The following is a 23,778-nucleotide window of genomic DNA, read 5'->3' as shown; positions in this document are numbered from 1 at the left end:
GGTCTTGCAGAACAGTTCAGACAAGGTACGCTGAAGTGTTTTTCCAAATTTCTTCTGTTGTAAATGCACAAGTTTTAATATCTCTTTTTAAAAGCCCAGGAAATCCTTTTCCCCACCAAATGCACACACGTGTGCTCGTGCACACACACCAGCATGGGGTTGTCCCTCGGCTCAAGAAGGCAGGAAGAGGAGGAGGAATACCCGGTATAGTCCCAGCGTCTGCTGGGTGAGTGAGGTGGGGAAATGTCACATAAATCACGCTGTAGGGCAGCAGAAGTGCCACAGGGGCAGTGACCTTTTGGTGACAGTCCCAGTGTGTGCAGAAGCATCCATGTCACAGGTCTTGCTGCACAGGCAACAGAGGGAGGCAGTGGGGATGGTTGAAGGATGGGTGTTTTGGGATCCCAGGTGTGAATCCATAGCACAGGCAGGTGGGATGGGTAGGGGATGGGATGGGAGACAGGAACTGAGCCCCCCGGGTAGGGGCAATCCCAGTGGATGCAGGAACATGTTTCCCAATGCCCCACTGCTCCAGGTAGTCCAGCATAGCCTGGGAATGACCTTGGGCATCTCAGCCCCACAAGCTCACAGTGCAGGAGCACTCCATGTCTGAGGAGGTGGTGACAGCTCTCTGTCACCCTCCCCCACACAGGGGCCAGTTCCCACCACCTCCCTGGGGACACCCCCACCCTCTCCACCTCGGTAGCCCCGGGCCTGAGGGGGAAAACCATTCCGGGCATCTATGTCTGGCCGGGGTTCCCATGGCAGCAGCAAAGAGCACCTGGGCGAACACCCTCTTGGCCTGTGTAAAACCCCAACCCACTGAGGGGCCCCCGCTCCTTCCTGCACCCACCCAGGCGATGGCTGATGCAGCAGGAGCTGGGGCAGAAAGTGCTCTCCAGTCCGTGCCCCCCCATCCTGCTGCTGGAGAGGCAAAAAGCCAGTGAGAAACACATTTCCTCCAGCTCGTGCGCCGACAGCTGGCTTGGTGCCCAGCTCTTTCTTTGCAAGGAAGATGAGCAACAAGCTGCTCCATGTTTTCCAGCGAGTATTTAGGGGCAAAACAAGTGGTGTGTTCACACTTGGGGATGCCCCGGGTACTCTGCACCACCTGCCCAGGCATGTGAAGTAGAAGGATATTATTCAGTGCTGGAAGGGAAAGGGTTAGCCAGAGGGCTGGGAGAGATGTGGGAGATTTGGGCTGTGCTTCTGGCACCGGTGTCCCCCGCAGTATGGACGTGACTTTATTCCAGTCATCCCGTCTGGGAATCTTCCGCTGCTGTAAGACTGTGCTCACCCGGAAAGCCTGGAAAAGGTGTTTATTCCAGAAACAAGCACATAGGGAAAATGTCGCCAAGGAGACAACGTGACTGTGAAGAGGGCAGTTGGGGGGTGGCAGCGTGGGATGGACACGTAGGGAGAGCTGGGGCTGGCTGTGAGGAGGGGTGCTCCAGCTCTGCGTGCTGGAGAACTGCATGGGGTGGGACAACATGGGGGTTTCTTGCCTCTAACCCTGGCAGGGATGCTCCAGGTGCTGTGGAATGATGACATTCATGGATCACGGAGGGGAGTCAGGCAAAGCTTCCCTTGGAGGCTGTAGTGGCCAGAGCCTGGATCAGAAATTAATGATTGTGACACTGGCAGGTCCTGAATTGCTGGATTTAACCATTTTCAGCCACCAGGAGGCAGCTCCATGTTCCCAGCCTAGAGACATAAGAGTAACCTGGAGAGATGGGATCCAACCTGAGGGAGCAGAAAGAAAATTGTATTATAAAGATACTCAAGGCTGTGGGAAGGAGAATCCAGGTGTAAAACCGGAGGAAGGCCAGATCCTGCTGCTTGCTGCATGCAGTGAGTAGCTTTGTGCAGACACGTGAGAGTCGGAGCAGAGGAAACGTGCCAAGGACAGCTGGGCATCCGCAGGGAGTCCGGCTGTCCCCCTGGCACAGGCTGCTAAACCAGAGCCCACACGCCCCAGCAAGGGGGTTGGCATTAACAGCCCTGGTGCTTCCAAGGGCTTTGCAGACTCATGCGGGTGCCTCTGCAAATCACCAGCATCGCCTGTGCCCAGCTGGGCAGGGCTGGGCCAGGCAGTAGCAGATAGCTGTGCCTTTGAGAGAGCTGTGGAGAGGCATCGGCATCCCCGTCCTGCCTGGAGCAAGGCACAGCATGAGCGCATCTGCCCATCCCCAAACCTCTCCGTGAGGCAGCACCAGGGCACTCTCCTCTCATGCAAATGTGATGTGGACACCAGGACAGGCTCCCACCACCAAGAGTCCCAGAGAAATCTGCTTGGCCGGGGCCAAGGACCCACGTGCATGCAGAAAGCACTGGTTGTTTCCCCGAATTGTGCAGTTCTTGGCTCGATGCAGGGCTGGGGCAGATAAAAATGACTCAGAACAAAGTGAGCCATATCTAATCTCTCCTGGGACTTTTTTTGTGTGTATGTGAGAGAGCAAGTGACTCATGGCAGCTTCTCAGGAATGCAGAGCGTCTCAGAAGCAGCAGCCACCCACGGGGCACTCACCCTTCCCAGGGCTCACATGGGCAGAGGGCACCAAGACATGGCACTGGTGATGCAGAACAAGGACCAGCCCCTTGTACCAGCATTTTGGAGCTGGAGCATCTCCCACTGCTGCCTGTATCTCACCTGGCCCCTGCCTGCCCTAGGAGGGCTCAGTTTTGGTGTGTGGCTGCTCCAGAAAGAAGAACAGCAGCCTGAGGGTTGGCAGGACACCTCCCTGTTCTTCCACAGACATGCCCTGGGCAAGTGCCTGCCACGTGTGTTTGCCACGCTTCCTGCCTGTGCTGCCGGGCACACGCTGCCAGCTGGCTCCTGCCCAGCCCACCTGGACGCGTGCCATGCCATGCTGACCCATTTCCCCAAATACTGTAGGAAATCCCTGTCACCTCCCTAGCGCCTCCCTGCACAGCTGGAGTGAAGGATGCCGCAGGGGTTTAGTCACAGGGGATATGTTTATCCCATGCAACCAGCCCCACTGTGCTCTGCAAGGGCAGAAGTGCTTTGGAAGAGCTGCTTTTCTCAGAACCTACTGTCTCAGTTAGGAAGAAAAAAATATTAAAACAACTCACCAACCCACCTGTCAATAAAAGGCATCTCTCCTGGTGCTTTTGCCTCCATCCAGGCTGCTGCAAAACCAGCCTAGATGGAGAGACAAACCTTGGTCCTAGTGCAGATGAACCACAGAAGGAGCAAAGCCCATACTTGTCCTTGGGGGAAAAACTCCATTCTTTGGAACCAAAGCTCCGGGCTGGAGGAGAACCTGCAGGCAGACCTTGCTCGGCTGCTGCACCCCAGCAGTGACGGAGCAGAGGGGCTGCAGCCCCATGCAGCTCACAGACCGGCCAACCTGCAGGCAGCAGGACCCCGAGGGAGCAGCAGCACAGCGGGACCGATGGCACCAATGCACCTGAGTATCCAGCAAATCCAGCCCTGAGGCTCCCTAGCCCCGGAGCAGAAATGCCAATGTGGAGGAGGTTCCAAAAATAAGTCTGGTCTCCTCCCCTGGATTTCCCTGCAGTAAGTGCGTCAGCGGAGCATTTCTCCCTTCTCTGTCATTTCTCACGTCAGAGGTGTCTTTGAATGATTCAGGCAGCAGGAGCACAACAGCCACACTCCTGACAGAGGATGCCCGGGGGGCTGCGCCTGCAGGAACTGGGGAGGACAAACATTCAGAGGGTCTCACCATCCAGAGGATGATCCCCATGGCTGTTGGCTTTACACAGCTGTTGCTAAAGAGCAGCCCAGGGAAAACCAGAGAAGCCTCCAGCCATACACATCCTTCATAAGTCACCTAATGACCCTGGTTGATTAAATGAAGCTCAGAGCAATTGCTCTCCCCCAGGCTTGCTTTGAGGGTTGCTGCTGTTGGGTCAGCCTGGAGATGGGGTCACGTTCCCAAGGGATGCCCAGTTTTTGGTGTCTGTTGTGCACCAGCTGCTGGCAGGTGGGAGCAGAAAGCCCCTTCCTTTGCAGTGTGAAAGTGGTGGAGGCTGGAGGAGAGCCCATTTGTTCTGAAAAGTCCCCATAGCAGCTGGGGAGGAGGAAAGGAGAAAGGCTGTCACCCCCACCCATAGACACCAAGTAGCATGAACGGCTGGAGCACCAATTTGTTTCATTTCCAGAAAATGAGAAAAGACAGAGCGACAGCGGTAGAGAGAGAAACCTTGCTGAAAATCCCCACACTCTTGCTTTGACGGGGCTGAGCTACAAATTTCCTTTCTGCAAGCTGCAGTGTGCCCCCAGCCAGCCACCGAGCCGGGGCTGTCCCCGCGCAGCTGTGTGACACGCACGCAGATGTCCCAGACCGGGGGAAGGGGAATTCAGACGTTGCTTCTCGCCATACTAAAAGCAGCGACACGCTGGTGGCCTCGGCAGAGCACTGTGCAGCCGGGGCCATGAGGCTGGCAGCATCAGGGCCACATCACACTGAGCCACCGGAGCAGCAGCTTGGGAGCCCTAGGACACTGAGTCCCTCAGGTCCCCACACGCTGGGGATACATTTCCTATCGACGAGGGACCCTGGCATCTGGTGGAGGTAGCCAGGTATGGTGGCTTGCTGAGATGCCCAAAGGGGCATTGTGGGTTCATTTACAGAGCATTTTGGGGGGGCTCTGCAAGGGGGGACTTGTTGGGGGGACTTAGTTTTGCTGACCACATTATTGCCCAGTACCGCTTGCCCTGACTGTGCATGGCCACTGGAAGCCTGTGCGGGCTGGTGAGCTGCAGCTCAGCCTGGCTGGGAGGCTGTGGTGGTGCCAGGAGGGAGGGGAAGCCTTTGAGATGGGGAACGGCTTTTCGTGCCTGTGTCTCCTGAGCTGAACAGGGCTGCTTGCCAGGAAAGCGCCTTGCAGGGAGCCCCAGTGCCTGCGGGGTGCCAGGGTGCTAGTGCTGGGCTCTGCCCACCAGCTCCTGTGCCGCCCTCCATACCAAACTGGGCCTGACCCCCCCACAGAGCAGGCCCAGCCCTGCAGCCCCTCCAGCCCCCTGTCAGCCCAGCTCCTTCCCCACTGCGGGAGGAAGTCGATCACCTGCCATGGGTGACGGTGCAGTGTGCCAGGAAAAATGGGGCCATGCTGCAGATGCCCAGGCCAGTGACCACGTGTGCAGGGAACCTCCCAGCTGTGCCCAAGAGGCACAAGAAGAACCCTGCCTGGTCCCAGGGCATGGGGGCTGCCTTTTGCCCAGAGCACGGAGACAAACCAGAGACGCGTGCTGCATGGGGATGGGAGACTACCAGGTAGCAGACATCCAGTGCCACGCAACATCGGTGTTCAGATGGGATTTCCAAGATGAAACATTGCTGGCAGGCGCCCACTTGTCCCCAGCCACCCCTCCCCACCAGCCATCCCCTCCCAGCCACCACATTTTCTTTCCCCAGGGAAGCTGCTCTGCTGGCTGCTGGCTCTGCCCAGAGCCGAGGTGGAGACCCCACGGAGACAATGGTGCTCTTGGCTGCTCAGTAGTCGGTGTAGGATCTGTCTGACAGTCTCGCTAACAGCTACATCTGATTACTGGGTCACCAAAGGGTGGCCACACTGCACCCACAGGAGCTGCCCTCTGATCTGCTGGGGACAGGATGACTGGGGCTCTCTGGGAGTGTGGTGGGAGCAGAGGAGACCCCTGATCCCAAGCAACGCCACGGAGCTTTGCCTGCCCAGGAGAGCAAATGCAGCAGTTTTCAAGTTACCAGAGTGTAAATAAACCTTTGTGAAGTGCAGTCTCCTTCTCCAGGTGGTTATGACAGCAAAATCCACTTGGAGCATCCTGCCTACAGGGTCCCTGGGGCTCAAGGACTGGGCACGGGGCTGGACATTCAGCTTTTCTCCTCCTGCACCCCACAGTGCCCATCCCTCCAGCTGTGCCTTGTCTGGTCCTTGCCACCTCAGATGGCTGAGTCCCAAGGCCCAAAGCTGCTGTGGGCAGCAGCCACTGGCCCGCACAAGGTGACTCTGTGCAAGACATCACTCCTTGGTCCCCAGGGAAGCGCTGTCCCACCACTTCAGTTTGGGTGCACAAACACTGCTCCAGGCGGCTCCCCCTTATCAGGGCAGTGCAGGAAACAAGTGCGATGCTGCTGTGGCTCCCGACACGTCCCTGCCTGCCTGCGAGGAGGAAGGAGGTGCTGGGCTGTTTGTGAGCTGGATGTCCCATCCACCGTGACAGGCTGCTGACATTGCTTCCCAGAACATCGTCTGTTCTCCCACCCAGCCTGCGCCGCCTGAGCTCCTGCTCCCGCTCTGGTTTCTGTTAACCCCAGACGGGTCAAGCCCGCTCCTCCTTCACTTACAATCTCCATAGGAGGATCTCTCTTTTCTTTTTTTCTGTTGAGTCTCAGCCTTTCCAACTTTCCTACTCCCTGGGCAGCTGCATCCCCAGGTGGGAGGTAGATGGCTTTTGTTCTGCAGGAATTCGGGCAAGTCATGGTTCAGAAATTGGCAGGACGGTTGTTGCAGGGAGACAATAACATTTGTTGCAGGCAGGCAGCACGCCTGGGCTGCCCGAAGCGGCTCAGGGGCGCAGGGCAGAGCGGCCGCGCAGGCTGCACACAGTGCACACACACGGTGCTCCCAGCACGACCCCGGCCCCCGCACCCCTGACCCAGCACAGGCAGGGGCGGCCCGGCCCGTGTGCAGGGCTGTCCGGGCCCGGCCCGTGTGCAGGGCTGCCCGCGCCGGCTGCGCTTGCTGCGCACAAGCGGCAGGAGCCGCAGCTCGGGCGGGGTCACAGTCCCGCGGCCACGAGGGGCCGCCCACAGGGAGCGAGCTGCCACGGCCTCTAGGGAGCTTTTCAGACACCCGTGAAGCCCCTTTGTCCCTTTCCTGGATGCCAGAGGCCTCCCCGCGCTGCGGTGACACCGTGCCCGAGCCGGTTCTCGTGGGTTCTCCACGGCAGAGCGACCCACGGCAGCGGGACACCGGGGCTGAGGGGGCCCGTGGAGGGGGACAGACACCCGGGGGACAGACAGACACCCGCGGACCACAGTGCCCGCGCTGCACAGCCCCACCACGCGCGTGGCCTCTCTCAGCGCTGCACCCACGCGCGTGCCCAGCCGCTCCACGGGGCGTGCCCGCTCAATGACGCGCGCGGGCGGGGCGGGGCGCGGTCACGTGGGGCGGTGGCCGCGCGCCTGCGCAGCGTGGTCACGTGCTCGCGGCGGCCCGGCGGAGAGTTGAGCCATGGCGGGGTCGGGCGGAGGTGGGCCGGGCCGGGTCAGGGTGGGATGGGATGGGATGGGATGTGGGGGGCGGTGGGGAGTTGGTCCTCCCGCCCCTCTCCCCCGGCGCGGAGTCCCTGGTTTCCCGCTCGCCCACACCCCGGCGGAGAGCGGGGCCTGTGCCGTGCGCGGCGCCGTTTCCATGGGCACCGCCTGAGGGCCCGAGCCGCCGCAGGACGCTTTGGGCACGGCCCCGGGACTGGGCTGCTCAGCCCGTCGCCTTTTCCTCGGGGCCGTGGCTTGCGGGAGCACCGGGGGCTTGGTTGGTCTGAGGCCCTCCTGGGAGGGCGCGGGGCCAGCGGGTTCCCAGGCGCCCGGGAGCAGTGGAAGCCCCGTGGGCTGTGTGGCTGGGCGGGGGCCCCGTGTCCCCGGGGACGCTGCGGGCAGGGGGCGGTGGGGCCGCAGTCCCAGCACTGAGCCTCTGCAGATGCCTGCAGGTGCGAAGGAGGACACGTTCAATGTGCTGGACCTGGCAGAGTACACCAAGAACCGGCCCTGGTGGCGCAAGATCTTCGCTCCCAACTCGGGGTCGAGCGCTGAGAAATACAATGTGGCCACGCAGCTGGTGATCGGAGGGGTCACGGGATGGTAAGATGTGCCGGGGTTGCTGTTGCTGCTGCCTGTGGGCGCTAGCTGGGCTTTGAGGAGCGTGGTGACAGGTGCAGAGTGGTCAGCTGGCAGTCTTTCGGAGAAGGCAGGTGTCCAGCTTGCTCAGCCCACTGTGCTCTGGCTCACTCCGCTGAACTGTGGGAGGTCTTAAAAGCTGTTTGTAATGTGGAGCTGAAGAACTGAGACTAACTCCTAGGGAAGAAAATGGCATCAGGCTTTAATTTTTGAGTTGAGATAATTCTCTTTAACTTCTGGCATAAGGTGGTGGTGTTGAATTTAGAACAGGCGGATACGAGTCTGTTGGAACAAGGATTCAATGGAGCTGGATGCGCTTCAAGCGTCTGCAAAAAAATGCCCTGTAGAGGTGGCGTGCTGTGCCTATGGGCATGGTTCTGGGGCTTCGTGTCACTTGTCGTAGGCGCTGGGGCTCGTGGCTTGTGGCTCTGTTTGCAACTTCATTCCTACAGCAGCATTGTTCGAGTTGAAAACTTGGTCTAATCACACTGCTTTGCTGCTTTCTGTGCCTGTTGTCTTCATCCGACACAGGGTTACCCATTTGAAAGTAGGTGGGAGATCTTCACTTTCTGATAAAAAATACGAGCTGGCCACCTCTCTTTTGTACCTTCACTAAGTGTATATATTCAGAAGTGGGTAAGAACAAGTCGCCGTGTTGTTTTGCAATGTTGAGAAGGAAGCTGTAGCCAAAGTCAAGTCTGGTTTGGGTGATACAGTATACGTGCCCTTTGCTGCATGACTGAGTGGTGCGGTGGCACTTGATGGAGTTCTAGTGACTGCAGTGATGTTTTTCATGTTGAGAGTGTGTAACCCAGTTTGGAGACCAGTATAGCTTTAGACCACTGCTGTCAGCTTGTTTCAGCATTTTTCTCCTGAGAAATGAAAAGGAAAAGTAAGCAGTTGTTTGGGCATGAAAGAAGCTTACCTTGTGATCTGCTCCCCATGCTCTATCATGGAGCAGCAGCAGATGTGCCGCCTAATTTCCCTTTAGAGATTACACCTGTTAAAAACCAAAAACCCCCAAAAAACCTAAAATCACGTGTTGATTTTGGTGAAACGACGTGTTTCCGATTACTCTTGTGGAAGAAGGTTGACATTGAACAGATAAGAATCAAAAGGCTGAAATGCAGTAGTGAGAATTAAAAAGCTATAAAGGTTCACTTTTGGCTGGGTGCAAATCCTTTCTCTCTGGTTGCATGTGGGTTTCTTCTGCCATTCATCAGGCTGTCCCCGAGTCTTGGGTAATTACTGCCGCAGCCTTGCCTGCGGGAAGCATGCTGAGGAGTGTGTGTGCGGTATCTCATTCTCCTGACTGGATCCTGGTTGATTTGTAGGTGTACTGGATTCATTTTCCAGAAAGTTGGAAAGCTGGCAGCAACAGCGGTGGGAGGTGGCTTTTTCCTGCTTCAGGTGTGTATGAACAGCGGACCGGGCTTTCCAAGAACTGTGCTGCTGGGGACAAAGGGCTGTCTAGCGATAGGTACCTGTAGGGGTGTGTGGGGACAGATCCCCGCTCTGCTGGGAGCTCTGTGTGGCCGTGGATGTCACAGTTGTGTGTTCCCCGGGGTACGTAGATGCAGCAGCAAAGCGAGATCGGCGTGCGTAAACTTAAGGATTGCCACAAGGCGCCGTCTGCTTGGGGTCTGCAACAAGGGCCAGGCCCAAGGCACGTGGGGCTGTTTCTGAGTGAAGCGGGAGGCAGCCTTTGGCTGCAGCAAACCGCTCCTGCTGCAGGGCTGTCTGATCAGAACTGCCTGATCCGGTGCCTGTGGAGATGTGTTCCCGGAGGAACAGCCCTGAATGCCAGGAGCGGTTTGACCATGTCAGTGGTATGTTTCACGTCAGCCTGGCCACCTGAGGAGTCAGGCCGGCACAGATGTAAAGTGTCAGGGATGAGGAGAGAAACAGAGATCTCTCTCTGTCTTCAACCCTTTATCCTGGTTTCCAAGAACTCTGGTGCTGAGGGGAGCTGCTCGGATGTGGGCAGCTAGTTCATACGTCCTGCAGGAGACAGAACAGCTCTCGGGCCTCGCTCAGCAGCCTTACATGTTTTCTTCTCAGGCGCTGTCTCATGTGTGACTTGTTCTCCTCGCTTCTCTGGCTCTGCTTGTTCTGCTGAAAGCCAAAGCCTGATCTGAGCAGGGCGAGTTTCACAGCTGAATCATCTTGACCAGATAAAATATTTAGAGAGGAACAGGCTATTAATAGCTGCGTCCACCCACGGCAGCGGGAGAGCTGCACAGAGTCCCGACAGTATACATGGCAGTTGTGATGGGGGAGGCGATGCCAGCTTTACGTTAGAGAATAGAGGCTGAAATGAGCTAAGCTGCAATGTGTGCCCTGCTCTTAGGGGATTACTGTGGGAGGCAGATGTTGCAGGGCAGTTAATACATACAGGGATGGTCCTTTGTCCAGTTTTTAATCTAGTGTGCTCATCCTCTCAGCCACTGGACCAGTATGTGTGAGGTGGCTGTGGTCAGGGAAGGTGGGTGGGCAAGAGGAGTCTCTTTACCCCTGGTCATGCAGGACTTCATTCCAGGAACTTTCTTTCCATGCCTCAAAACTCCAGATTGCAAACCACACAGGATACATCAAAGTGGACTGGAAGCTAGTAGAACGGGACGTGAACAAAGCCAAGCAGCAGCTGAAATTTCACAGCAGTGGTAACAAAATGTCTCCAGAAGTGAAAAGCAAAGTGGATGAGGTGAGACAACTCTCTCAGGGCACGTGCAGGTGCTTGGGTGGAGAGACAGCAGAAAATGGGATTGACTTTTGGGCTCTTAAGGATCTTACATTGTGCCAATACAAGGAGGGAATGCTTGCATGATGGCACAACTGGAGAGTTGGCAAAGCTATCTGTGCGTATTTGAGACAACTACGGTGGCTTCTAGACATGACACCATCTCACCATGTGTTGCTGCAAATTCCTTGGGGTTGGGCTAAAACCTGCTGGGCTTGTGGGGAGAAGTCTCTTCAGTCAGACCAAGTCAGCCAAGCAGATCTGGCAGCAAAGTGGCCTGGGCTGTGCTGGACCCCAGTCTGGCACACACAGCAGACTGACTGTGCAGGGTTTAGAGAGCCCTGGAGCACATCAGCTCCAGCTCAGGCTGCAGCTCTTGGAGGATCCAAACTGCTGTGGGACTGGGGCAGTGTAGGAGATTAGGGAAGGGGGAGGGCGTTAGGTAGGATACTTCCCATGCCCGAGCAGTGGCCTCTCTCTGAGCATCACTCACCTTGGAGAACAGCATGGTGGTGTCTTCTTATGGGGAAGGTGGGCGGGTGACCTGCTGTTCTTGAACACTGTTGGCTCTTCTCTGCCCTGCGTAGGTGATCATATTTATGAAGAAGAATGTTATCCTGACTGGAGGGTTTGCTGGAGGATTCCTGCTCGGAATGGCGTCCTAGAAACTGCGCTCGACTCTTCTTCATGCCCAGCCTGCCCTGCCTTCTTCTACTGCTGTTCTCTCTCACTTAGAAGTCAAAGGATGTTGCTGGCAGGCTCAGTCCCTTCTGCTCACAGGTTCCAGCCCTTATTTTTTACGGCACTGCTTATCATTTCCAACCTTTCCCGCTGTCTGGACTGTTAGGGTGCTGGGATCAGTCTTTATGTATCCTTGTGATTCCTTTCCCCACTAAATATGCCCAGTCCCAAATTTTCTGATGAGTTACAGCCTCATAAACATGTAGTGGCAGAGAAATATCTTAAATGCGCTTCTTCTCAGGTGCATACGGCTGTTACATGTACCTGTCCACCAGTATATGTGTACAACAGCTGTCAGCTGTTCACTGCTGTTTAGCTTGCACATTTTCTACCCTGGTACCTGGAAAGCTCTGTGATGGTGTGTGCAATCCAAAATGCGCTTGGCTGTCCTTGGGTGGCTGCAGAAGTGTCCGAGAACAGTCTGGGCTGTGTCCAGGGCAGGTAGATAAGGAACGAGTTCATGCTATGTGTGATGCTGGGGGTTCTGCTCTCCCCCTGCCATTGCACTGCGCACAGATGGCTGTTTAGCTTCTCCTTTGCTGTTATTTATACCCCTCAGTGGAACTGCAGCACTGGCACCACTGATGGAAACTGAGTGCTGTGGGTGACTCTCCAGGCCCTTTCCTTATCATGTGTTCTGATATTCAGCGAGCTTCCTGCACTGTCGAGCTCTTTTCTGGCTTGCTAGCTGCCTGCTCAGCCTTCGAAATGTGCTGAGGTGCTCTCTTGTGGTGGGCAGCCTTCCAGCTGTCTGTGTCAGGCAGCGTGCATTTCAGCTGCGCCGCTTACTGTAAATCACCTCAGGCCTCAGACTGGTGTTTCGAGGTCTGCCATGACCTTTTCTGGCCACCTTGGTGTTGTGATGCTTTTAGAGCTGTAACCATGCGGCATGGGATGGCAGACGGGAAACGCACCCCTGTTTAGGGTACATTGCCCTGCTCCAGGGTCCCTGTTGCCAGCTCAGCCGGAGGGGTGGGAGAGGATGTGAGATCTGGAGTGCAGTCCTTTGCCTGCCTCTGCAGAGCATGAACTCTGTCCCCTCGGTCTCTGCAAGCAACTGAAATGACAAAACTGTTGGGAAAGCCGGGTTGTGCTCTTGTGTGAGTGGCTCATTTCCATACTTTCTGTCTTGGTTATGTTCCTTCCTTCTTTGCATTTACCATTTCCACAAAGAAAAAAAGCTGCTTGCTTAATTCCGTCAGCCGCAGCGCTTCTCTTGCAGGTGGGGAGGCAACCTAGATGCAGAGCTCAGCTGGTTTGGGACAGTCTGTCCCAGTGCAGCTGTGTGCAGAGCAGAGCTCAAACCTACAAGAGAAAATTAAAAAGCCCAACCCAAATCCTTCAAGGTGTTCTGAGGTGTGCTGCACTGGGAGTGCTGGGCTGGCATTGCCGCTTTCCAGAGCGCGCAGGCTTCTGTGGTGGTGGCGAGCTGTCTTCCAGCAGGTACAGGTAGGAGTTCTTGCCAAGAATGTTCTTCTTATGTGAAAATCACCTCATCCTTCAGTGGGAAACATGCCAGGGAGGCATGATGCACATGGTGATGGGGATGCAGCACCTGGCTCAGTGGCTGCACCCTGTCGCCAGTGCTGCATGTTGCCTTTCTGATCATCGCTGCCGCTCGCATAGTTGCCGCTCGCACTGTGGCTATAAGTGGGGATCTTCCCCGAGAGCTGCTGGAACGGTGGATTCGTCCACCAGAGGTTTTGGGATGAGCGCTTGCGGTTGTTAATTTTGTCTCGGCTCTGTTGATGGAAGTGCCAGTGTAGCAACACATTGATTTAGCTGAGGTTTTCTCCCCTTCAGGATCTGAAAAGGGGCTGCAGGTAATTAGGAAACAGAATTTGGTTTCTTTGCTCCTGTTCTGCCATACATGGCCAAGGGGAATGAAGGAGCAGCTTGGCTCATGTCCTTTTAATTATGGTCTTCCTAAAAGCTGTCCAGGAGTGATATGATGCAGCACATAGGTCTTCAGTAAATTGGTGTTTGGGAGCTGAGTGACAGGTGGTGGTGGGGTTTTTTGGTGTTTTTTGTTGGGGTTTTTTTGGTTGGTTGTTTTGTGTTGTAGGAACCCTGCAGGGCTGAACGTTCATGAATTAATACGTTTGTATTGCAGGGCATCTCTTGTTCCTGTAGGAAAACAGCATTGCTGCCACTCTGCCTGGTGTGCTGCATAAAACAACTTCTTCTGAGATGCACTTATGTCCACAAAGCTTTCTCCAACGATAAAACTCAAAGTAAATCATTAACAGACCTTAGGGATGTTTTTCAGGCTCAAATAAGTCCCTGTTTCTCCCCAGGGAAGGGTGCACTGGGTTCTGCTCCACAGGGTCCCGACTTGCTGCTGTGGAGAGAAATGGCCCAGAGAGGGAGCTAAAACGCCTCAATTGCTGCCGGAAAGGGAAAACAAGCGACAAAATCATGTTGAGTTTGATGTGAATGCAGGTTGGGAACAGACAGGGACATCAGGATCTGGCGAATCTTTCTGCTGTGCCAGCGTTGGGCTGGTGGCAGGTACCGTCTGGTGCTGTGGGCCCACACTGGGAGCTTTGATGCTGCATTAGCCTCTGCGGGGATGCGTTTTCATTGTTGCAGGTGCCAAGATGAGGTGTTCCACCCCCCGCCCCCACCCCTGCTCCTTTGGTCTTGTTTCAACAACTTCTGGCATTTGTTCCAGTATAATAAGGTTTAAAACACACTAGGCTTTTAAAGTGTTTTTATATATTGTATGTAAATGCTTGTTGAAGTGATATTTTATTAAACGGTTTTGCTCTAATAGCTTCTATGTGTGAGGTCTGTTGACTTCTTGGGAATCAGCCTGGTTTTGTGTGGCCCTGCACGTTGGACTCGCGGGAGCAGTTCCAGCGTGAGGCCAGCAGCCCTGCCCTTTCCCTGCAGGTCACCACGGGCTGCCTTAGCAAACCCCTCTCCTTGGTTGCCAAAAGGTGGGATGCTTCTGGGGCAGGAGGTGATTCTGCTGCCAGCCTGGCTTCAGAGCCTCCCTGCTGAGCAAGTTTGCTCCACCCAAGTAGAGATGGGCATGGAGATGAGGCTTTTCTTTTTAATAGGTGTAACAGATGCCTAAACATTTATTGTTTTTATTGTCTGTTCGTGACTTTCTTTCCACTGCTCCTGCTCAGATAGCACGAAAGGGAAAAATGAGCAATGTGTCAAGTGTTTGAGCCACTTCACAACCTTGTCATCACTTTCCCCTACTTTTCAAGAATACTGAATGCCCTATTTTGTCTTAAGGTTTGGTTTTGTTTTGTTATTTTTGTTTGGTTTTGCTGGGGGGAATTGGTGGGAGGGGGAAGGCTAGCCCTGAATTATTCTGATCTTGAGCCTGGTTATAAAAATATCAAGTAGCTGCTATTTAAACACGATGATATCACATGAAGCTCTGGACGGTGAATGGCAGCCAAGCTGCCCAGCGTGCAGCTATGTTGTACCCTCAGTAAACAACCAGAGACTGCAGTTTGTTCCAGTCATTTATTTCGTATTTCAGAGCAGTGAATACAGATGGTTTGCTTTTCTAGGCTTCAATACACTCAGCTATTGTGCCTAGACTACAGTGGTCTGTTTATAGAAGCTGTATTTTGTAAAAGTTGTACTTGATCACAGCACAAAAGTCCTTTACGGCTAGATCTAATGACAGAGTTAGGAGCCTAATGGGTTTGAAGTCTGAGATTGGGGTGCCTGGCCCTACAATGGACCTGGCACCTGCTGCGGTGCCTGGACTCCTGCTACGGGGGACGGAGAGACTGAGGCAAGTCTGACGGGTGATGCAGGAACCTGTCTGCTGAGCTCTTCCTACAGGTCACAGGAAATTCTGCTGCACGGGTGAGAGCTTCTGAAAAGCCATCTCTCCCTGGAGTCCTGACACAGCCGGCCTGTGAGTGAGTCTGGAATGCTGTGTTGAAACCAAGTGCTACAACTGCTTATTCAGTGAGCAGCGCCTAAATCAGTTCTTGGATCTAGCCCAGGGCTTTGTGACAGGCCTCTGGGTACCAGCAGCTTGAACCACGCTGGGTTTGTAACATATTGCTTAAAGGTGTTCAATTGTACATAAATTTATAAATTTTATATCAACAGTCAGATCTTTCAAATGTATATTGCTTTTTAAAAAAAAATCCTATTCCTGTAGCAATCCCTGAAATAATGTTCCTGTAACATCTTTGTCATGCAAATAGCAGCGTGTAGGCAATTCAAATATAAAGTAAACAAAAGTCTGTCCAGTGGGAAAGTGAGGCACTTAGGCAAAGTGACGTGTAGTCACTCGTGATCTATGCAAGACCTAGGAACAATCCCAAGACCTGATTCCCATTCTTGAGCTTGAACCACTGGACAGGCAAATGTTGTCTGGAACTACTGCACGACGGCAGCAATACCTTTGCTGTGTCAAGATGGGCTTGTGTCATGCTTAAACTCACTCACTCTGCTGAGCTTATTTCCTGTACCTCTCGCTCCAGAAGCCAGAATAACTTGGTTCCAGTTCTCCATTTTGCGAGCAAGGATGGATTAGAGTAAGGTAAGCATTCTAAGAACACCAAATTGATTTTTCACGGACACAAGCGCGATGCGAAGACAACATAGAGGATGTTTTGGTACAGAGAATAAAGTCTGTTAACCAGGCCATCTGTTGGTACTGCATTATACTTTTTGGTGTGCCGGGTGGTGTGTTCCAGGAGCGATCTGGCTTTCCTGAAAGTCTAAAGAAGGCTTGAAAAAACACACACAAGCTCTACAGGTGAGTCTGTGCTCCGGCACCTGCTGGAGCTGCATTGTGTTACTGAGGTGGTGGGGGAATTCGTCCTGAAGTCGCCTTAAGCTTTTCTCTCTCCCTTTCTTCTTTCTCAAACCCTGAACAACAGATGGATCTGCCCTTGGGGTACCGGGCACAGCACTTGCGCATCTCCTGAAGCACTGTTTCACACTTGGACTCCATGTAGTTGTTCGCTGGAAAATAAAAAGGAGACACAAAGTCTGCAGAGGGGAACAAGTTTTATCCCCAGAGGGGACACATCCATCCCAACCCTTCAGCTGCTGCGCAGCACGTTGTTCTGAAAAGCAAGAGCTGCTTACAAGCATTTCATCACTTTCTCTGCCTAAAAAAAAAAATCTCTAGTTTCAGCTGTCTTAAAGCCATGCAAAGGCAGCCTTGCTGTTGTGGGTGGGAGCAGCTTCAGTCCCCCAGTTTTGCAGCTATCACATCTCGCTACAGTAAAAATGAGGTTTCCCTTATCGCTGCCCTTCAATCCTTACTTTAGCCTGTGTGCTTTTAAGCTGGATCTTGTCATCCATGGTCTTCAGCCCAGCTGCCACGGTTTACACCTGAGTGTAAATATAAGATCCTCCAAAGAAGACTTGGCATAAACAGGGACAGCCCTGTGGGGTTTGTAAAAGGAAGGGGTGAGGAGCACGACCGCCAGCCTCCTCTTTGCGGCTGCGGCTCTGCGGCGCCGCCAAGGCGGGCAGCGCGTCACAGGAACGCTCAGCCAGGCACCAGCAGCCGAGTCCAACAGAAGTACAAAATTAGTATATAACATTATTGTGAAATATATTTGCTACTAAAAAACTTAACAATGGCAAAAAGAATCTTTTTGGTTTTTTTTTTTTAAATCTCCTTCATGCAAAGTTTGCTCTTGTTCTTGACATTTACTAGGGAAATGGGATGATTTTTTTTAATGTGTTTCTTTAAGACTGATGTTACCTCTTTTGCTGGCAGAGCTGAATTTTTTTCAAATAGCTTGTTCCACTCTTCTTGATCAAGCGTATGCTTAATATATATTATAAAAGTATTGGCTGCACAGAGCCAGTGACACGACCACCTTCCATACAAAGGTTCCACCTCTAGCTCAGGAGGTCCCTTTAGCCAGACAACTGTTACTTGACCTCCTCTCACTTTCCTTCCTGGAGTTCTGCTCTTGGACACTGCCAGAGCTGGGACATGGGGCTAAACGACCTCCTAGTCTGACCTGGGATCTCTGGGCTCACCTTTGTGTACAGCACAACTATACTCACCCCTGTACTTTCTCCATATGACCTTTGTTTCAGACTGGGAGAGATTTCACAGCCCCAGCAGCTTTAGGCACTGCAGGACACAGATGATTTCTCCAGCATCCTTTCTGCCCTGGCACTTTGCTGGCCGAGGTGGCAAAGCCCACAGTGCTTTGCAGGGCTGGCTACGAGGCTCTTGGAGAGGAGCCCCACAGGTATGTGAGCAGACAGAGTCCGTGGCTTGAATTAACAACTACCTGCCTGCCTGCACAGAAGCGCAGGGCGTGCAGAGATACCCACCCTGCCTTGAATGAGCTACGCAACCTCTGCGCAGCTGTACTCTCCCCCCCACCTGCCACTGATTCTTAAAAGACTAAAAGAAGCAACAGCAACCCAATGTCAGACAAACACAGCATTCACTAGAGAGCCCAGAAAGCAGCAAGGAATGCTGTCAGTGAGCAAGCCAGCCCGCTCTGATCACTGGGCTATGAATTCCCTAACTGGGTTGGTGAGTGACCTGTAACACAAGCACAGAGGTCGCCCCTGAGAAAAAAGGTTGTGGTGATGTTACTTCTCAGTGCAAGCTGGCAGCCTGGGAGGCACGGCAGGCCCCTGGAGAGGACAGTTCATCTCCCTCTGCGATGACCTGCCGATTACGAGCACTCCAAGGTTCTCCTAACTGTTCCTGTGCAGGTTTGTTTCTAAAACTATGGCTACACACAAGCACATCCTGCTATTAATACCTGTCAGGGATGCATTCCTGAAAAGCACAATCGTTAGTCGTACAGTGGATAGCAAACCAGAAGAGATTTACAGTGGCATTCAGTCTCACAGAGGAAGCAGACAAGATCTTTTAGAACACTGACCCACTCCAAAACCAGCCTTTGAAAAGCCAGCATCTCCCAAAGGTTCTGCTTCTGCCCTCTGTCCTCTGCACCGTGTACACTCTATGTATTTGTCAGGTAAAGCTCTGTATACATCGCCTATGGCATTAATTCTTACGGGGAAAAATCGCTTTGCTGTCAACTCAGCTGCTTCATCTGTGCAACTCAGACACCTCCGTAGCACAATAATACATGAACAACAAGAGCAGTCCAAAACGATCGCTAGAGAAGCGGTGAACAGTGGAGTGTGCAGAGTCACAGAGCTTCTTTGCTAACACTTAACCATTCAGAGCAAACCAGTACACAAACCCACACAGGTAAAACACTAGGAATAACATCCATGGATGTTAAAATGGAACACTGTCACAGATGGGACCCAAACAGGCTCAAACATTAGCTTTTAAGTACAGTTCCTATGGGGAGAGCAGGCAGCCCTTCATGGGAGAATGCTCCAGGCCTGCAGACAGTAACAGGTACCATCTAGACAAATGCTGGGGACATGTAGAGCATATGTTATTTGCACAGCTTGCAGTCACTGTGTTTGCTGCAGCTTGCAAAGCCATCTCTCTATTTCCCCAGCAAGACTCCCTCCCTGCTACATTTTAGCTAACCTGTTAGCTAACCTGTTTGTAGTCTGTTGTTAAATTAAAGGCAGAAATGCGGTGCTGTGGAACTGGCCTGGCTGATTTTAGCTGTGGCATTGCTGGTCTCCCGCCCCGTCATCCCTGAGCTAACACGAGGAGTCATCATCTCGTACAGCTCAGAGCCCACTGGCTCAGGGCTCCACGAGGAGAGCCAGGAAGGATTCCTTCCCGTGCTGCTGAGCTGCCTTGGCACAGAGCAATGTTTGCTCTTGCTCATTCTACACGGCAAATCCTTTCTCCAAAAAGCAACAATTAAAAAAATAAAAATTGTCCTCTGCAAATAACAAGCCTGCTCTCCCCAACTCAGGCTCCCAATGCACATTATCACATAACCTCTGTTGGCCCTACAACTATTTAGCTAAGCTGATAGGGAACAGCTGTTAAAGGTCTCCAGAAGGAGACAGTCCCATACCTTCAGGCCAGATCACAAATACCTAACCTGTTCCTGACAGACATCTGTCTGACCTGCTCTTAAAACACTCCTTGAGCCAGAAGCTCTGCAGTCTCTCCATACAATCCACCCGCTACCTCACTACCCACTCTGTGAGAGTTTATCCTCATGTCTGGCTCTCCCCGCCTACAGCTGAGTCCCAACACTGCACACGGCATCTCACCACCAGCACGGAGAACACCGAAACAGGCACATTATTGTTACAAACACTGTGTTTTGTACTAATGGTGTCTCGTCACTTACGATCAAGCACAAGGGAATTCTAATAAAACCACACATTATAATTTTGTTTGATTTGCAAGCAGGTGATGCTAATGTGCTTGCTTGCTTTCAAGGTGAAAGGAGAAAAGGGTTAAGCTAAAAGAATTAAGTTCCACCAAAAATCAAGACACCAAAAAGACAAAGTGACACTTGGTACCTTGCAAGCATTTCTGTATTTCACAGGCTTGTTTCTGGCAGGGATCCTTCTGGGACATGTTCAGAGAACTAAAATGATAGGAAAATGTTACTGTAGAAACAACATGCTTTCCAGGGGGTGGGGGACAAGACACTGTCTTAAACCCAAGGCTTTTAAGAGCTCCCAATTTCCCTCTCTGTCACAGACAGTTCAGAAAATGTATATTGCTGCTTGCAGATGCCTGCCAACATACACAATAATTCTCTGTGTCTGACTAAAGGATGAAAATGTGGACGATGAATACAGGAAGTTTTATGTTGCGAGGCTTGAAGGCCTTTTTCTTTTCTCTGGTCAAAATATGTCCTTTTCCACTTGGATGCACAAGGATACCAGCAAAGATTCAAATTAACACGGCTGACTGATTTTTAACAGTTCTGTGCCTCTAGACCTTATACTAAAACATGTATGTGCAAAAGCCATCCCTGTGAGCTCTACACAACCAAGGATTTGGTGTTAGTCATATAAGTGCAGCTGGAGGAGGCATTTAAAAACAAAATAACTTTGTTGTGTATGATGTCCCAGAAAGACAATGATAAGGGCTTTTTTTTTTCCTCCCCAGGAAAAAGCCTCTTGGAAATCCCATCCCCCCCAAAACCAGACTGGAGGACAGTCCCATCTTGTTCAGATCCCTAGAAAGCAGTATTTCAGACACTCAGTTTGACTCTCTGCAGCTCTGACACCTCTGACTGTGATCTTCCCTGAGAGATCAAAAGACAAGCAGAACTGGTGGTACGAGTAGTTGGATGGGAGACCTCTCCAGGAAAGCGCCGCTGCCACCGAACGCGGTAGTGGGACTTCAGCTCCTGCCCCTGCCCAGAGCCAGGCAGGGGCTGCCTTTCAGATTTTTGATAACTCCCCAGCCCACAGCACTTTTCACTATCGCTAGGACATTATTTCCAGCATCCTGGCCAAACTCCACTTGGGGCAATTACATTCTGCCTACCTAGAACTCCCCCTGATGTTTCACTTGGACACAATACTCCTCTTCACTGCCTGTCCTAAACTCTTGTGTGATGTTGCTGTGTGTTGTTTAACTGCTTCCACCTCAGAGGTGGCTGCATTTCAGTGGAGAGAGAATCATTTATTGTACAAAATATACAACGACATCCTCCTAGAGCCACTGCTCCTGAAAGACAAAAAGTCATATTAAAGGATGACTGGGAATAAACAGAGTACAGTACAAAGCAGGGGTAATGTCTACACATACCAGATTAATCACCAGGCACGAGTTTAAGCAGCAGTTCTTCAACACCACCAAGCTGTAAGCGACAAGGAAAAGTTCAATACGTCTACAGGTACTGTGGCTGAGCTAATGGACTTCAACAAAATAACAGTCCTTTGCTGTCCCTCAAGGATCTCAAATGACTTCACAAACAGGCATGACTATGGTCTATTGTTGCCACCATCCTTACCATGAGATGGTGCTCTATCTCCCAAACGCGAGAGTTACTATCCCTGTACTGCTCACCCTGGGACAGCTGCCACATATGAGGCAGCCGGGATGGGGGGAGCTGGCTGGGTCGCAGCGCCTCACCCAGGGGAACCTGAACTCTTTGGATCCGAGCCCTCAGCATACCTTCCTCCTGGGGGAAAAGTAACAAAAAGAGCAGGCAGTTACTGGCAATGCAGTACAAGCACCTGCAACAGCAAAGCTACAACCCCTGGGAAGCTCAAAGGACACTTGCCTCTTCCGCAGCCACAAGCCACGTTTTGCGGTGCTCGTCGCAGTAAACACCTACGCGTCGCACCCACAGCCGCACAGGAGGAGCGCCAGCGTGCCCTCCCGCTGCCATTCCCTCGGCCGCTCCGGGACGCTCCTCAGGTGGACGGCATCAACCCGCAGGATGCACGCATGGTCTCTTTAGCTCTGAATACATTCACGGAGAAAGCTCTCAGACCTGAAAGGCACCTCTGGGTGACGTCTGTATGAGATGCTACGTGCTGAAATGTCCCTAGAAGTCGGCTTGGGAAACTAAGGTGGTGCCTAAGTGAATAGAAATGTCGTGAGAGGTTGTACGCTGGGATGTGTGTGCTGCGTGGCGTTTGTAAGGCATTCTGGGGCAAAAGGTGCTATAGGTACGAAGTTAAACCCTGTGAATATTGGCTTTGCTTATTCCACTAACAGTCCTAATAACAGTCTCTGTGTAAAATAGTGAAAAAAAAATAAAAATAAAAAGAAAAAAACTGATTTACACAAGAGTCCCGTGGCTACTGATGGTCTAAATCCAAAAAGCAAAACTTGTGACAAGAGGTGAAATTAGCTTAACAAGAACGAAGATCACTCTGGAGGTAACTCATGAAACTCCATATGCACGACTCTCACATTTGGAACTCGCAGAGCTGTCATTGTGACGGGTCCTTCATCTCATCTCTCAAGAGGACGGCAGCACTGTCCATTCACATAGGAGCTTCTTGGGAACAGCTCTCGTGACTTTGCGCAGTTCGGCTTTTAGATGGTTACAGAGAGCAGCCACCGGCATCAGCAGGGGCAAAGCAATTTTGGACATTGAGGTGGTTCTTCCTACCGGAATTTTTGTTTAACAGCAAGTTTATCTGTGTACCAGTTAGATCAAGCTGAGCCATTAGCAAATGAAGATCAGGGGAAATGATTCTCTCTTTGAACCCTAGAAGAGGTAATCAAAATGGTACAGACAGTCTTCATTCTTTATCTAGGTTTAAAGTAGAACAGAGTTAAGCTGTAATACACATAACATCCTTCTGCTACGAAGCAGATGCAATATTCCTATCCCAGTGAAACACAGAGGTCTTCTGAAAACTTGTAAAGTTACAAGGCACATTTCAGACAGGAGCAAGAAAATCTGGGTACAAAATAAAGTAGGGAAAGTCAGGGAGAGAAAAAAATTGTTATACATTGGGGTACATATATAACAGAAAATACATTTCTATGTTGCCTTCTGTATCTTATATCAGTGCTTCTCTCCCTTCTCGCATCAAAGGATCCCTCAACCTTTTCGAAAACAAAACACCAACCACGGATCAGCCTGAACAGCACTGAACAAACTTTTGAATATTCCCCTGTTATTTCTTTTTCTCCCATTCTGTTTGTCTCCTTGCTTGATGTGTGGGAATGTGTATGTGCATTATAAAAAGCATCCCTGCTCTGAAGAACACCCTGTGATTTGGTACAGCCATTCCAAGCAATGCCCCAGCAGCTGGATCACTGGCATTTAGAGGGATGTGAGAGCAGACTGACACGCCTCACAAGGCCTTCAAGAATAAACTATGAGGGTTGAAGGGACACTCCTGTAAACCTTTTTCACTCTGCTTTACCCCAAGTCACTTTACAAATTTAAGCCTGTGTCTGGAAATCACTTTGCCCAGCAGTGAAATGCAGCAAGCACCACTGCTTGTTTTCAGCCAGCTGAATGTAATCACCCGGGTTGGAATTCGGCCAGGATACTCTCCTACTCTGCAGTAAACTGCCAAAAGCTGCATCATGACCAAAAATGCCCAAAGACTTGCTTTTATTCCATTCAAACCTGGAATTTCTACAGCTCATCAGCCCCAGGCCAGAAGGCTCAAGACTGAATTCAGTGCTGGGAAAATATTACTCAGTAAGCGAACGCTATTTGCTACAGCAAGTAAACTCTCCTGGAAGGTCTCTTATCCAAATACTGACCTGCTTCAGTCTTGCTAAACTACAGCACAGCATGTATGTTTGTGTGTATTGTGTATGAACGTGGCAGCAATGACAGGCACAGGGCTGACAGAACAAGGTCTCATGCAGAGGACACTGCAGAATGGGCAGCAATCAAAGTGTGTGTTCACCCTTTGCCCCAATAATTTGTCCCAAACTTCCTCGGAGCTCCACAGCTCTGAGTTCAGTTACCAAAGTTCAAAGGCCCAGTCTGGCCTCTCTTTTCAACAGTCTCAAAGACTGACACAAAGGTGCCCAGTTAGTGCCACAAATAAAATACTGAAGTCAGGCAAAACCGTCAATTGGGTTTGAACTAAGACAGGTCTGTCTTTAGCAGTCAAACATAC

General features: G+C 52.0%; 3 protein-coding genes across 7 annotated transcripts; 1 reads left to right on the top strand and 2 right to left on the bottom strand.

Annotated features, from left to right (window-relative positions):
* Positions 1-7,167: 7,167 nt before the first annotated feature.
* On the top strand, positions 7,168-15,179 carry FUNDC2 (FUN14 domain containing 2). Of its 5 annotated transcripts, none has more exons than XR_013922779.1 (6): positions 7,168-7,219; positions 7,676-7,826; positions 9,197-9,272; positions 10,432-10,566; positions 11,190-11,382; positions 15,157-15,179. XR_013922779.1 is itself a non-coding variant. In XM_080352760.1 (5 exons), exons 1-5 carry the CDS (start codon positions 7,201-7,203, stop codon positions 11,265-11,267), a joined length of 459 nt encoding a protein of 152 aa, XP_080208886.1. In that variant the 5' UTR covers positions 7,168-7,200; the 3' UTR covers positions 11,268-14,118. The 5 variants fall into 5 exon arrangements, 3 of the variants coding, with proteins under 3 accessions (XP_080208886.1, XP_080208884.1, XP_080208885.1); XR_013922780.1 differs by lacking the exon at positions 15,157-15,179 and adding an exon at positions 12,690-14,118; XM_080352760.1 differs by lacking the exon at positions 15,157-15,179 and having other exon boundaries at positions 11,190-14,118.
* Positions 15,180-16,080: 901 nt separating this feature from the next.
* On the bottom strand, positions 16,081-21,190 carry CMC4 (C-X9-C motif containing 4). The gene is made up of 3 exons (XM_080352762.1): positions 20,717-21,190; positions 19,735-19,802; positions 16,081-16,296 (listed from the first exon to the last, which is right to left on the bottom strand). Exons 2-3 carry the CDS (start codon positions 19,790-19,792, stop codon positions 16,127-16,129), a joined length of 228 nt encoding a protein of 75 aa, XP_080208888.1. The 5' UTR covers positions 19,793-19,802; positions 20,717-21,190; the 3' UTR covers positions 16,081-16,126.
* MTCP1 (mature T cell proliferation 1) lies at positions 20,985-22,202 on the bottom strand (the record flags this gene model as incomplete). Its single annotated transcript, XM_080352761.1, has 3 exons — positions 21,459-22,202; positions 21,186-21,356; positions 20,985-21,032 (listed from the first exon to the last, which is right to left on the bottom strand). The coding sequence occupies exons 1-3, from the start codon at positions 21,564-21,566 to the stop codon at positions 20,985-20,987; spliced, it is 327 nt and encodes a 108-aa protein (XP_080208887.1). The 5' UTR covers positions 21,567-22,202.
* Between the last annotated feature and the right edge of the window lie 1,576 nt (positions 22,203-23,778).

This window comes from Nesoenas mayeri (genome assembly GCF_963082525.1).
Source record: "Nesoenas mayeri genome assembly, chromosome: 13".
NCBI lineage: Eukaryota > Metazoa > Chordata > Aves > Columbiformes > Columbidae > Nesoenas > Nesoenas mayeri.
Note: the sequence above shows the minus strand (reverse complement) of the source record. Positions and strands in the feature narration are given on the sequence as shown.